Source organism: Passer domesticus, chromosome 11 (genome assembly GCF_036417665.1).
Source record: "Passer domesticus isolate bPasDom1 chromosome 11, bPasDom1.hap1, whole genome shotgun sequence".
Lineage (NCBI taxonomy): Eukaryota > Metazoa > Chordata > Aves > Passeriformes > Passeridae > Passer > Passer domesticus.
The window spans coordinates 30,949,986-30,963,951 of record NC_087484.1 but is presented as its reverse complement, the minus strand read 5'-3'; the positions used below and the strand labels follow the sequence as shown (position 1 = coordinate 30,963,951).

At 56.4% G+C, this 13,966-nt stretch overlaps 1 protein-coding gene across 1 annotated transcript; it reads left to right on the top strand.

Annotated features, from left to right (window-relative positions):
* Positions 1-6,095: 6,095 nt before the first annotated feature.
* On the top strand, positions 6,096-13,558 carry LOC135278281 (galactose-3-O-sulfotransferase 2-like). Its single transcript, XM_064384836.1, has 4 exons — positions 6,096-6,266; positions 10,370-10,480; positions 11,138-12,056; positions 12,710-13,558. Exons 1-4 carry the CDS (start codon positions 6,238-6,240, stop codon positions 13,556-13,558), a joined length of 1,908 nt encoding a protein of 635 aa, XP_064240906.1. The 5' UTR covers positions 6,096-6,237.
* Positions 13,559-13,966: the final 408 nt, after the last annotated feature.

Here is a 13,966-nt window from a genome sequence, read left to right as displayed (position 1 = left end):
GGTCCCCACCCTGTTTGCCTGCTGATACGTTTCAAAAGGCATTTGCTCTGTAAACACCTGCTCCACCCAGTTTCCCTCGATCAATGCAGCTTTTCTCTCCAGGCTTTCCTCTGAAAACCATTTCCACTATTTTCCTGTGGGCAGCAAGCTCTGGCTGAGGCAAAGCTGGGGCTGGACCCAGCCCTTACCACGTCCCACTCCTCGGGGTCAGACACAGCACACGGCTCCCGCTGGCCATGGAGAGTCCTTAAGACATCCTTGGCCATCCCTAGGTCGAACACAGATTTCCTGGCCCCAGCAGCCTCCTTTCCCACTCTGCTCAGGCTTGTGAGGCCACACCTGCACTGCTGGGGCCAGCCCCGGGCTCCCCAGTGCAGGAGAGATGCAGTGACTCGAGCCAGTCCAGTGCAAGGCCATGAAGGTCTGAAGCATCATTCATGTGAGGAGCAGCTGAGAGAGCTGGAGCTGCTCATGCCAGAGCAGAGCAGTCTTGGAGGGACTTTGAATATGTGTATAAACATTTGATGGGAGGGAATGAAAGCAGGAAACCAGGCTGCTCTCAGCAGTGCCCCGTGACAGGACAGGAGGCAATGGGAGCAAACTAAACTGCATGAAATTCACCCATGGGAGCTGCCCCACAGAATCCCGGGATGGGCCAGGCTGGGAGGGACCACAGTGGTCACCTGGTGCCACCTCCCTGCTCCAGCAGGGCCATCCCAGAGCCCAGGGCACAGGCTGTGTGCAGCCAGCTCTGGGATATCCCCAGTGAGGAGATCCACACCCTCTCTGGGATCTGTGCAGGGCTCCGTCACTGCCCAGGAAAATTCTTCCTTGTGTCCTGGTGGAACTGCTGGGCTCAGGCCCTGCCTGTGGCTCTGGAGCCATTGCTGAGCCTGGAGCAGAGCCTGGGCCCAGCTCTGCCCCTTCTGCAGCCAGGGCCAGCCAGGGCTGAGGGTCCCTCTCAGCTGGGGCTCCTCTCCAGCCTGAGCAGCCCCAGCTCCCTCAGCCTTTCCTAGGCACCCAGAGGCTCCAGGCTCTTCAGCATTTTTGTCATCCTCCATTGGACCCATTTTGGGTGCTCTAGGTCTCTCTTGTTCTGAACAGCCCAAAACTGCATAAAAAATAATGACAAGGGGAGGCTCATCCCACCTCTGCTGAGGAGAACCCGTGGCACCCCATGGTTGGGATGCCCACTTCCATTCCTTTTTCTGCAGACAGACCAGCAAGTCCTGCCAGTGGCATGTAACCTGATGTCTTTGATGAAGACAACATGGACAGTCTCAGGAATGGTTCAGATCCTGGATCCTACAAGGCCCTGAGGGATCTGGTCCAATGTCAGTCCCCCTAAAATACAGATGTCTTTCAGCACCCAAGTGCTGCAGCCTCCAGAGGCTTCAAGGCAAAGCCCAGGTTTGTGAGGGATCACTTAATCTCCTGGAGGTCTCTGGCAAGCAATCAAAACCAACTGAAAAGACACAGCAAAGCCTGTTCTCCAGCTGAACAGAGATGTGTTTGGTTGTTCAAAGGCTCTGATAAGGTGACTGAGATTAAAGAACAAATAAAAGTATGATTACGGCCAAAGTCCCAACTCCAGCCAAAACCATACAGCCAGAGCAACAACGCAGTCCTTGCCTAAAGCCACATTTATCCAGCTGCTCCTCAGCCTTCCCAGCCAAGAGGAGCTCTGCCGAGTGCTGGCACAGGCTCTGCCTTGTCTCTGGCACAAGGTCCCCAGGACAGTGAGGTCCCACACAGCCCAGCAGCCACAGCACTGCTCCTGCACTCAGCTCCCACCACCCAAATTCCCAGCTGGATGCATTTTCTCCCGGAGCATCCTGTCAGAGAGCTGGTAGCCATGGGCATGGCCACTGCAGGCCAGGCTCCCTTCAGTGTCCAGGAGAGCTGTTGGAGTTAATGGGAAATGGGCATGCCTCGCTGTCTGTGCTGAGTGTAAAATTAACTAAAGATCAATTTAGGTGGGTGCTGCTGGAGCGCGCTGCCCGGCGGCGGAAGGGGAGGCCCAGGGCTGATAGATTGGAGAACGACTGGGAGAGCAAACTGCACCTTGCTGATAAAGCAGAGTGCTGCATACCCCAGAGAGAGTCATCCAGAAATTATCATGGGGCAGTCCAGGAACAGGTCTGTCTGGAAACTGGTCTGAAAAGCAAACAGAAAAATGGTTTACTGCAAGTGAGGGGACCTTTCTCAAGTTTCTCTCCATGTGAGTTTTGTGGGAATAACTGTAGACCCAGGAAACTGGAGTGTCTCAGAACTCAGCTTCCCCAGTCTGTGCCTGCATCTGGGACTGCCAGCTGACTCCTGCTGGGATGGCACACACAGTCCTCATGTCTTTTCATCCCCCTTTAAGATCCAGCAAGCTCCAGGCTGCCAGGGTACAAGTGACAAAGTGACCACAGGTTGGCAGAAAACAATGGAGATAAATCCTTGTTTAAGCAAAGTGCATGTACAAACACAACATAAATATAAAGAGAAAAATTAAATAATTAAATACAGGGGAAAAACACAAGCAATGTGAGCAGGGTCCTTGTGGTCATCTGCAGGGAGGAATGGAACCCAGTCCCACATCAGGCATTAATTCCCTGTCTTATCCCAGGGGCAACAACCTCCTTGCAGGTCCTCAGACTCTGGCTACCTGCAGGAGGCAAAGGGACAAGTGTGGAGTCAGGAGACTCTGGGCTCAGGCACCTGGGCTGCCACTGTGGATGCAGCCAGTGCCTCCCTGGTACTGCCCTGTGGGATGGCTCCTCGCCCCCTTGTACCAGCCAGGCTTCTTTGAGGTCTGCCCCACCATCACAGCACTGCCAAGGGATCCTTCAAGTCCCTCTGATATGAGTTCATGAGTAGCACTCTAAATCCTGGACCTTCCCAGGATAATCTTAACCCTGGATATGACTTTTTGTACCTCTCCAGTTTACCTGCTCCAGCTAATGGGTTCACTTAAGCAGCATGGACTCCTTCTTCCTGAGGTTTTTGTTTATTTTGCAGATGTTCAAAGCAAGGAGCCATTTCCAGCAGGAGCTCCATCACTCTCCACCCCCTGCTAAGGAAACCTCTGCAGGCCATTCCAGACCCAGGAAACTCCCAGATTTTGCTCCAGCTGGCAAATCCCTACACCAGTTTCATCTTCCCCAGGATCCCAGACTCTGCTCCCAACAAAGACTCCTCCCTGGCTGCCTGCACCCTCCAGGCTCAGCTGCCTCCCTTCACCACCACACACGAGGATGTGGGACTCCTCCTTAGCCAAGGAATTGTCCCAGGGACCAACAGTGGCTTTTCTCCTGCTCCTCACTTCTGCAGCACTTTCCTGCCATCCAAGCCCTCTCAGGAGAACAAGGAAGCTCTCTGAGGAGAACAGAGCTCCCCTCCTCCTGCCTGGAAGGTCCTTGCTGGCTGCCACCTTTGCCAGGAGCCCTGTTGTGCCGCCCACCTGCAGGCGGCTGTTCACCCCTCGGGGCTCAGCAGGGAGTGTGGTTGATGGCAAACAGAATCTGCCTTCTGCAAACCCAAACAAAAACCCACACACAGCTCTCTGCTGGGTTGTTCTCATGTGGGACTGCTCCACATCCAGCAGACAAAGGAATAAGGCGAGGAGGATGAAGGGAGGCAGATGGCTGGCAGAGGTTACAGCCCTTGTAAACCCCAGGGCTCTCCCTTGCACCATCCACTGCTCTGGCAATTGGTCCAGCCCAGGGCTGGAAATCCAGGTCACAGGTCTGCTCTTCTCCTCACTGGAGGGGCAATCACATTCCCAGGTCTCCTTTCCTCTTCACCAGAGAGGCACCTTCCCACATGCTCCTCTTCACCTCCACCCCACGTACAAATGCACCAGGGATGGCTGCTCTCCAGATGCAGCTTGTTCAGCAATCCTGGGGAAAACCCACCAGCAGCTACTCTGGGCCATGAGCAGGCCAAGCAGGAAAGCCATTGCCTGAGAGTGGCAAGGTCCTGAGGGTCTTGAGGCCATGTCCTTGCTCATCATCTTGCTCAGGGGACAGGAAGGGACTGGAGCCTTTGGGACCCCAAAACTGCCTTTTGCTGAGGTCAGCAGTGAACGAGCTCACCTCCACCTGAGGAGGTGCCCAGTCCCTCCTACAAGGGCACCTTTGCTTCTTGAGACACAGCTGCAGAAGGTGCATTTACCTGGCTGTGTCCTGACCCCACTCCAGCACCTGTGCGAGGGAGAAGACCACCAGGTGCAGTCTCAGAGGAAAGGCCCTGGGACACTGCTCCTGCCCAGGTCAGTCCAGCACAGCCTCTGTAGGATGCAGGTCTGGGGTAGCAGAAGGATCCCAAGAGAGCTGCAGAGGTGCCTCGGATGCAGCCTCTGGCACAGGAAGCACACAGGCAGTGGAGAGCACACGCCGTGATTCCCATCACCACATTCCTGCAGGAACAAACAGCTTTGCCTCTTGAATTTTTTCTGCACAGGTGCCTCCAGTTGTGCCCTCGAAGAGGCTGGAGACAGGAATAGAGGATATCTTGGAAACCAGACCTCCATGAGGTCACCATGGACTAATGGGTTTGTCCTTAAGGAAACAAGTGAGCTGAGCAGTGGCAAATCCCACCAGTGACCATCAAGCAAGAGGAAACAACCAAAGAGGAGCAAGACCAAGCCTGTCTGGACACCCTCATGTTGATGAGCCTCTGGATGCTCCCAAGCAAAGGTGTCCCCTGCCCTGCAGCAATAGGATTTTCCCTGGAGATCCTGCATGGGGGATGCTCACAGAGCCCTCAACCATCCACCCCAAGCAGCCTTGGAATGCACAGAGCCTGGCTGTGCAGAGGGAAGCAGAGGAGAGAAGCCCTGACCCTCAGCCCCTGCACCAGAGAGGATTTGATCCCTGCAAGCTCTTGCTTGGCTCTCAGGCAGCCCAGACTCCCAGGGAAGCTGGCAGCCTGGGCACAGAGCTGGAGCCCAGGATGGGTGGAGAACACGAGAGCCCCACAGCAAACTTGTGGTTTTGATGAGGTGGACGGGGAGAGGCAGCGCCTGCCTGTGCCAGGGTGAGTGAGGGGAACGCTGCCTCCCTGCTGGCAAAGGAAGGAGGGAGCTGGGCCCTCCTGTCCCTCCAGAGAGCCAAGGTCCAGGCTGGAAGTGACTTATCCACCCTTTATGCACTTCCTGAGCCCTGTGGGCACGGGTCAAAGGAAAGCACACATGGCCAGGTGCTCTCCTCCAGGGCCAGCTGGCACATGGGGCACCTGCTCCTGCAGACTGTGTGTGACACAGCTGGAGCCACTGGCCCTCGTGTCCCATGTCCCAGCCACCCTCTCCACATCCCCACCACTCCAGGAGTCTGTGCCCAAACAGAAGAAGCACACAGTCCCTGCCAAACTGCCCCATCACACAAAGGCATGGCTGATGCTGTGCAGGATCCTGGGATGAGCCTTGAAGGGGAAGGATATGGCCAAAGGACCTCCATCGTGGAGGGCAGCCTCCCTGTCCTCCTCTGAGCTGTCCTACATTGCCCAGAAGCAGACCCAGTGACCACTTTCCCACTGGTCCTGGAAGCCAGCTGACTTCCTGGCAGGGCTGGTCATCCTGGCACAGCACAGGCCCAGCATGAGGGGATGACAGCTTTGCTTCCCCTCATCCCATTCACCTCTCCAGACACCACTTCACACATCAATGTCTTTATGTGCCATCCTCACACTGGCCCCCCGTGCTCCCCAAGCCATCAAAGGAGGGAGCTGGGGGCAGCCACACCCTCAGCCCAGCCAGATGGAGCCATGGTGCACTGGAGAGGACAAGGTCCCTGCCATGCAGGGGTGACTCAGCCACCCCAGAGCCTCGGCAGCACCGACCTGGAGACATCAGGATTGCCAAGAGCTCAGCAGGCACAACCAGCTCTGCCCTCAGCTTTGTCAAGAGGCAAAATCAGGACATGAGAAAGAAAAAGAGAGGGTCAGAGTGGAACACAAACAGCCATGGGTGAAACCAAGGAGTGAGGCAGGGACACTGCCATGGGTTGACAGTGTGCCCAATGCTCTGTGTGACGTGGCAGGGGTGAAGGTGCCACTCACCCTCCCAGAGGCTGGGCACTCCCTGGGGCAGGCACAGGGCACTGGTGGGAAGGTCTGACAGGATCTGTGTCCCAGTGCCCCCCCCGGGGAGGGGCCTCTGGCCACAGCACACAAGCCAGGCTCTGGGTGTTTGCTTTCCAGTCTCCCAGGCGGGTGATAACCACCCGCTCCCAGCCAAGGCTCCAGCTCACCATGCTGAAATTCAAGAGGTATTTGATCACGTAAGTGGAATATTTTTACCTACTTATTTAAGTAAAATACTATTTCCCTAAGTAAAACTGTCTTTCTGTCCTCCCTGGAGGTGATGTGCTGATGTCCTTGCAGATCCCTCCACGCTGGGAAACAGTTGAAGTGGTGATGGGAATGGGCAGGCAGATGTTTCTGCTCCTCATCACTGCAGGGCAGTCTGGGGTGATGGGGATTTTCCCTTCTGGTGATGCTCCAAGGGCAGCTGGAAAACAGCATCTTTTGTGAGGCTGTTGCCACAAAGGAAGGAGAATGGCACAGACCTTGGCAGGGCACTGGGATGCTGATCCCTCCTGCAGCATCCCAAGTGAGGGCTCACCAGAGGAGTAGATGTGGAGCAGAAATGTGTCTCTGTGCAAGTTTTTCACATGGCAGCCCCTAGGGTGAGGTGCCCTCTTCCACAGGCTCTGGTTTGGACAGGAGGGATGAGGGAAGGGCAAGGCTTGACTCTGCAGCAGAGCCCTTTGGCTGGGGGAGAGCTGCAGGGTGAGAGGGCTCAGGGTTATTCCCAACCCAGCTGTCAAGTGTAGGGCACTGACACAGGCAGGCAGTGCCATTGTGCCCTTGCTGTGCTACCTGAGCATCCTGCCCAATTTCTCATTTACTACCAAAAAAACTGGCTCCAGTGACTGGTCAGAGGGAGCAGGCTGTGGCTGGTGTACATACTGTGTAGATTAATTCCTTGTGCAACTTCACTCACTGCCTGGAGAACACCTGGGCACAGCAAAACTGTAAAATCTTTTTCTGCCACTCACCTGCCTGGTGAGCTCAGCCTCAGCACCTCCTGCAGCTCCTGCAGCTGGCTGGGACCCTGAGGGCCAAACTTCCAGCCACAGACCCAGCCTGGCTGGGGCTTTTGTCTCTGGGTTGGACAGGGAAGGAGCATGGGTTGGAGGGAAGATCTGCTTGGAGAAGGGGGGAATAACAGAGGGGAAGTCTGCAGCCCTGTTAAGAACACCCTCTCCCCTTCTGGGGCTGGCACTGAGACAGCTGAAGCACCATCCCTTGCAAAGATTTGACCATAATCAGGTTTGGATTCAATTGCTGGAGCCAGCATAGGGGGATCCAGCTGCTCTGACTCTTCCACTGAGCCCTTGCAGCCAAAGGCATCTCTGGGGTGCTGCATCCAGCTCTGCACCCTTCTTGTCACTTCTGGAGGTGACAGCACCCAGGCTCTGGTCTGAGGGGGCTCTTTAGCTGTAGCCTACCTGCAGATGGAGGCATCTCCAAAGACTCTGCAGGAGCTGGGTTCTCTCAGCCCAATCCGCCCTGCAGGGCTCCAAGTGCAGCCTGGACACCTTCCTGGTGCTCTGGTCTCAGGTGTTTAACTCTGCCCCAAGATGCACATCCCTGATCCCATCCCAGTGTGCACATGGAGAGCAGGCTGTGCAGGGGCTACCCACGGAGGGCAGCTGAGCCTTTTGAAGGTTTGTTGTTCAGGCACCTCTTGCCAACCTGCTCCAGCCTCCAAGACAAGGGCTGCTCAGGCACCATGTGCCATTTAATGAATATTTTGCTGCCTTCAGTGCAACTTCTTGGCAATTTGAGCACTGCCACTTTCTCAGCACACCCTCCTTGATGTCCATGTATCCCACAGAGCCAGCCCAGAGGAGGAAGGAAAGGCTGTGGCTTTGTGCCAGCCTGGCCAGCCCCAACACATGTCAGGCCAATACGTGTTGTGTGTTCTCAGCTGAGTGTTGCACCAACACACCAACCACCTCAAAAGAGCCACAGGACCTGGATCTTTCACAGATTCTCACAGGTTGAAAGTTTAGGACCTCTGTGGAAGCAAGGCCAGATACAGATAAGGGAGTGGCAGAGGGTGCTGCCCCCAGCCCTGCCTGGGGGGAAGTGTTCCATTGTTCTGCCTTCATTACTGGGTGCTCCTGCAAGAGTTTGTGTGTATCACTAAATGTCACAGTGGTGCAGCTCTTCATTCCCTCATTGCTGCTTGTCTCACCATGGTCAGCCAGACAAAATGATGACCAGCCTTGCCTGGAGTGGTGGGAGAGCTGAATTGAATCTCCAACCAGATCCAGAGGAATCACTTCATTCTGAAGCATCTCCTTCCTCACTGCCTTCTCCCTCTGTGGTCTCTCTGATCTTCCACAAATTATTTCAACACCAGCTATTCACACCAGCTCTGGGGCAGCCTCAGCTCTCTGCTTCAACCCTCCCTCTTTAACACCTCATGGCATTTTAAGCTCTGTTTAAGCATCTGGCATTTTTCTGCTCTGTCATTTGTCACATCTGCTTATCTCTGACCTCACGAGGGTCTCCTTGTGCTACTGGCATGGCCAGGCAGTGACCCACACGTGCATTTGCCACCTTCAGTCTCATCTGAGCTTGGCAGCCTGCTCCTCAAGTGGCAAAGAGCCTCCAGGTGGATACCTGCAGGTTGCCATGGGGACTGGGGATGCTGTGATGGGCAGTAATCACGTGCAGTAATGACACCTTCTGAACCCTCAGTAGCACTGCCATGGCCTAAGACCTCCCAGCCTTTCCAGTCTTGAGTACTGCAGACACTAAAATCCTCCTGGGAGGAGCTGGGAGTTTCAGCTCAGTGAAGGGACATTTTTGGCAGCAGGGCAGAACTGTGTCCCTGAGTATCCAACCACTGCAAGCAGTGCTGTCATTATCAAACAGTACTTAATCATGACAGCTGATGATTTTCCTGGAACAAAGCCAGTTTCTCAGTAGCAAACCTAAATTCCTTACCTGTACCCGTGGGATGCACGTGACCCTTTCAGACAGCCCACGTTTGTGTCACTGCTGTCTCACCAAGAGAGCTCTGCTCCCATGTGTCACAGCACTGCCCAGAGCAGCAGGCAAAGCACCATGGAGGTGAAGAAGCTCTGGGACAGCAGGTCTGTGCAGTCCCAGTCCCACTGTCTTGGTCCAAAGCTGACCACTGCAGGAAGGCAGAAATGCCAATGAACCCAGGTTGCCTGGTGGAATGCAGCTTCCAAGCAGGCTCTGCCCAAATTTCTGCTGTCATTAATTCCTCCCATTAAGATCCTTGCTGCCTGTGACTCTCCCTGAGAGGGGAGAGCAGCCACTTGGGGCTGACTGGCTGGACTTCCCCCACAGCAGAGCCCAATCCCAAAGGGTTTAACCAGATCCTCAGGACAAATCATCTCCTGTTTTGCAACAGTGAGCTCCCTGGGGAAAACCCAGCAGAATAATGGAACCATTCAGGTTGCAAAAGCTCTCTAAGATCGTCAAGTCCAATCTTTCCCCCAACACTGCCAAGGCCACCACTAACCCATCATTCCAAGTGTCACATCTGCTGGGACTGGACAATCTTTCTGTGAAAAGAAAAATACAAACAAATCCTTTTTTCCAGGAAATTCAGCCCCTCGACCATTCCACTGAAGATTAAAGCTACAATCAAGCTCCATCAGGGTTTGCAGCAAGCCCTACAAACAGAAGGAGCCCTGTGGCAGCATTTCCATGGCCTTAACGTCACCATACACAACCCAAAGCCTGACAGCAGAATTCTGATGGCCTGAAGAAATCACACTGCTGTTGTAGACACGGCTAAAATCAGACTAAAATCCAGGCACTGCTGGGACCCTCATGGTGGCATCACATCTGCAGCCACAGCTGGAGCCTGTGCAGATGGCAGTCCAACAGCAGAGAGTGGGGAGAGCAGGGGAAAAAAGAGTTTTATTGTCCATGTTGATAAAGACAAGATCCTGATCCTTCTTGGCATGGCAGGGCAGGGAACACACAGGTAGTGCCCTGTTCCTGCTGCCTGGGGGGAGCTCAGGCTGCTACAGGAAGGCGTCCCTGAGCAGACAAGGGACTCCGTGGTTATCACTGTTTGCTTTTCAGCACAATGCCTGTGGCCCATCTGGAAATTTCCATGAGGCTGCAGTGCTGGGGCACAGCCTCTGAGGTTCCCCAGTTATCGCTGCCTCTGCATCATTTCCGCCCCTGAAAACGTGACCTTACCTTAAAGAAAGATAAAAATAAAAAAGCCTCGAGGCGCCTTTCCCGCCTGCCTCACACACACACAGCACTGGTCTTGGTTTTTCCTCCCCACAAATGGGCTCAAATATCTGTTTCCTTGTAGGAAGCTGAGTGCAATCTACAGGTGCCAGCCAGGTCGGCTCTGGATCTCCTTCAGCCTCCTCGTCCTCCTCCTGGTCACACTTCAGGTTGTGGAGAAGCTGCAGCCTCCTGGGTAGGTCCTGAGCAGAATTATACACCTGCACCTCATTCTCCAGCCTTCTGCTGGCCACTGAGGTGGGCTCAGAACTGCCCTCCTGAAAACCACCCAGCAGGGTCTTCCTTAGGCAGGGAGGAAAATCCAGGGGAGAGAGGGCCCTCTGGGGGTCCCACATCTCACCCCTGTGCCCTGGCCAGAGCTGAGCCCACCCTGGGGTCAGACAAGGCTGCTTGGGGCTTTGTCCTGGCTCACATCAAACCCTACAGCCCTTGAGCCCAGTCCTCCCAGTCTGGGGTTATTTGCAATCATTCCTCCAGCTTCTCCAGACCACCAGCTCTTCTTTCTCCTTGCCTCCTCTTTCTCTGCCCCTTCCACTGTCCTGTCATGCTCCAGCAAGACAGAGACACTGCCACATCGCTGCTGACCTGTCCTTCTCCTCTTCGTAGAATCACTAAGGTTGTAAAGCACCTCCAAGATGATCAAGCCCAAGTTCTTACACCCACCCCCACCCCTCAGGGCAGCAGTGAAGCCCATCAGCACTGCCACCCACCCCAGGAAAAGGAGGGAATGTGTTTTGGGGTGACTTTGTGGGTCAGGGGGTTCATTGGGCTGCAGAGGAGCTGCCTCTGCATTTTCCTCCTGCAGCTGAGCATTGTGTTCTCCCCATCACAGGAGCTGTCAGTGTGAGCTGGAGCGTGGCCTGCAGCAGACCACAGGCCATGAGCTCAGCTCTGCCCTCCACAGCCCCGACCTGCTGTGGGAGGATGACTCCCCTCAGGGGCACAGGGAAGCTGAGCCAGCCCCTGCTTCGACTGAGGATGTTTTTGGGATGCATCTGTACCTCAGGCAGGAGACCCCCCCGGGAAGCAGCCAAGAGGAGCGCTGGATGCAGCAGCCTGGGGAGAGCAGCGAGAAGGTGAGAGCCCCTCTGTCACCCACGGAGCTGAAACCCCAGCTTCCTGGCCTGGAAAAAGCAGCCAGAGAAAGTCCTCCTCCAAGCCTTCCCGGGAGGGTCGCCGCAGATTTGGCAGAAGCTGTCACCAGCAAGTTCATCATCTTTGCAAACAGGCTGAGCACAGGGGAGCAGAAGGGAATGTCCCCCCCTGGAATGGTGCAGGTGGAGGTACAGAGCCAGACTCAGCCTCGACCTGTGGGTTCTCCCCAGCCTGAGTGGGGCATCTCATTCACACAGCCCATCCCAAACTCAGCTCAACCTCTGCAGGCAGAGGATTCTTACAAAACAGACCTGAAGATAGGATTTCTCCCAAGCTGGACAGAAGCCTTTGAGGTCAAGGAGGTAATAGCTGGAGAAGGCCAGCAGGCCAGAGGAGTCACCTCTCAAGGGAAGACATGCAAGCCCAAGACTGACATTGTTTTCCTGAAAGTCCACAAGAGCGCCAGCAGCACCGTCATGAACATCCTGTTCCGCTTCGGGGAGACACACAACCTCACCTTCGCCTTCCCCCAGGGCGGGGGCTTCCAGCTCTACTACCCCCACCACTTCCTGGCCAGGTTCGTGCAGGGCTTCTCCCCTCTGAGCCCCCGGCGCTTCAACATCCTCTGCCACCACATGCGGTTCCTGCAGCCGGAGGTACGGGCAAAGCTGCCACCCTTCGGGGGCACAGGCAGGGAATGGGGAGAGGGGCTCATGGGGCACAGGGAGGGGAAGCTGTCGAGCAAATAAACTGCAGAAAGGAACTAAAGAGAGTCGGGATTGCCCACGGGTATCTGGCATGTTGCTGGCACCTCCTGAGAGATTCCGTGAGCAGGTTTGATGTGCTGTGAGCCGTGGCAAAGTGGGAGACAGCATTTGTTGCAGCCAGCAACTCTCATCTCTTTCTTGTCTGGTGGGCGCTGGGACATGTCCTGCTCCCTGGACAGGCCCAGAGGGGACCAGCTGCAAGAGGAGAACAACCAAAGTGTGTCAGCTCAGGTCAGCCGTGCCCAGCATCCACCCTCAGGGTGCCACCTGAGGGCAGATGAACATGGGGAGAGGGAAAGAGATGGGCAGTATCTCCATCCCAGCCTGGCCACACAGCTGTGACACTGTGGGGAGCTGGTCTCACTGCTCTCCCCGTGTGACTCTCCTGGAGCTCCCCACAGCTCCTTTGATGGGCTGCACCCTGAAATCCTCCCCAGCACCCCACCTCCAGCCCCAGCAGCTGCCTCTGCTCACCAGCACTGCGGGCGAGCAGACCCCTTCTCCCTGCCCCACCTTCAAACCCTCCTTTTTCTCCCCCGCAGGTGCAGAAAGTGGTGCCCAGCTCTGCCGTGTACTTCTCCATCCTGAGGAACCCCGTGCAGCTGATGGAGTCCTCCTTCGTGTACTACAAGGGCGCGTCGGCCTTCTCGTGCGTCCGCAGCCTGCAGGAGTTCCTCAGCCAGCCCTGGCGCTACTACGACCCTGCCAGCGGCGACCGCCACTACGCCAGGAACCTCATGACCTTCGACTTCGGCTTCAACCCCGACGGAGACGTGTCCCCCGAGCGGGTGCAGCTCATGCTGAGGGCCATCGAGGCGTCCTTCGACTTCCTGCTCATCTCCGAATACTTCGACGAGTCCATGGTGCTGCTGAAGGAGATGCTGTGCTGGGACCTGGACAGCGTCGTCTCCTTCCCGCTCAACATCAGGGACAGCAGCACCAAGTCCCCACTCGCGGACTCCGTGGTGGAGAAGCTGAAGGCCTGGAACAGGCTGGACTGGGAAATCTACACGCACTTTAACAGGACTTTTTGGGAAAGGATCGACCGCCACATCGGCCGGGAGCGCCTGGGGCGGGAGGTGCGGGCGCTGCGGCGGCGGCAGGCGGAGCTGGCCCGGGCCTGCCTGCAGGGCACGGGCAGCGTGGCCCCCAAGGACATCAAGGACTCTTCCCTGCGGCCGCTGCAGCACGGCGGGGCCAGGATCCTGGGCTACAACCTCAAGCAGGGCTTGCCTCAGGAGCTGGAGCGGACCTGCCGGCGGCTGGTGACGCCGGAGCTGCAGTACAGCAGCCTCCTGTACAAGAAGCAGTTCCCGCCGCCGCCCCCCGAGAGCCCCCGGCCTGCTGCCTCCCGGGTCCCGCTGCGCCGGCTGCGGGCCGCCCGAAACTGAGCCCTCCTGCCTCGGAATCCTCCTCCATCTGCTGAGGGCAGCGAGGCCCGGCCCTACTAGGTGCTAGTAGCATCTCTGTCCCTGCCCCGCTCTGCTCCTCTGCCCCTCAGGAGCCCCTGCCCCTCAGGAACCTCCGCTCCTGTCCCTGCACAAGCTCCGGGCAGCACAGCGGGTCCCAGGGGCTGGACAGGACTTTGGAATTCCAGGAGGAATTCCCCCCAGAGAGCAGCTGGAGCCTCAGGGCAGCGCCGGCTCCAGCAGCGAGGAGCAGGTCCAGGAGGGCAGCACAAATATCAGCCCCGCACCCTGTGAGAGAACAGGGCCAAGCTGTAAGAGCTGTGGGTTTGAGTTACAGCGTGGGAACGAGTCTGTCTGTCTGTCTGTCTGTGCTGCTGCATCTCACCCCTG

What these genes read in the sequence shown, in the direction of transcription:
- LOC135278281 (XM_064384836.1), top strand. Translation starts at nt 6,238, where the DNA reads ATGCTGAAATTCAAGAGGTATTTGATCAC. An exon ending in TTCAAGAGGTATTTGATCAC is followed by an intron (nt 6,267 to 10,369) that starts GTAAGTGGAATA and finishes GTTTCCTTGTAG; the next exon opens with GAAGCTGAGTGCAATCTACA. An exon ending in GAGAAGCTGCAGCCTCCTGG is followed by an intron (nt 10,481 to 11,137) that starts GTAGGTCCTGAG and finishes TCCCCATCACAG; the next exon opens with GAGCTGTCAGTGTGAGCTGG.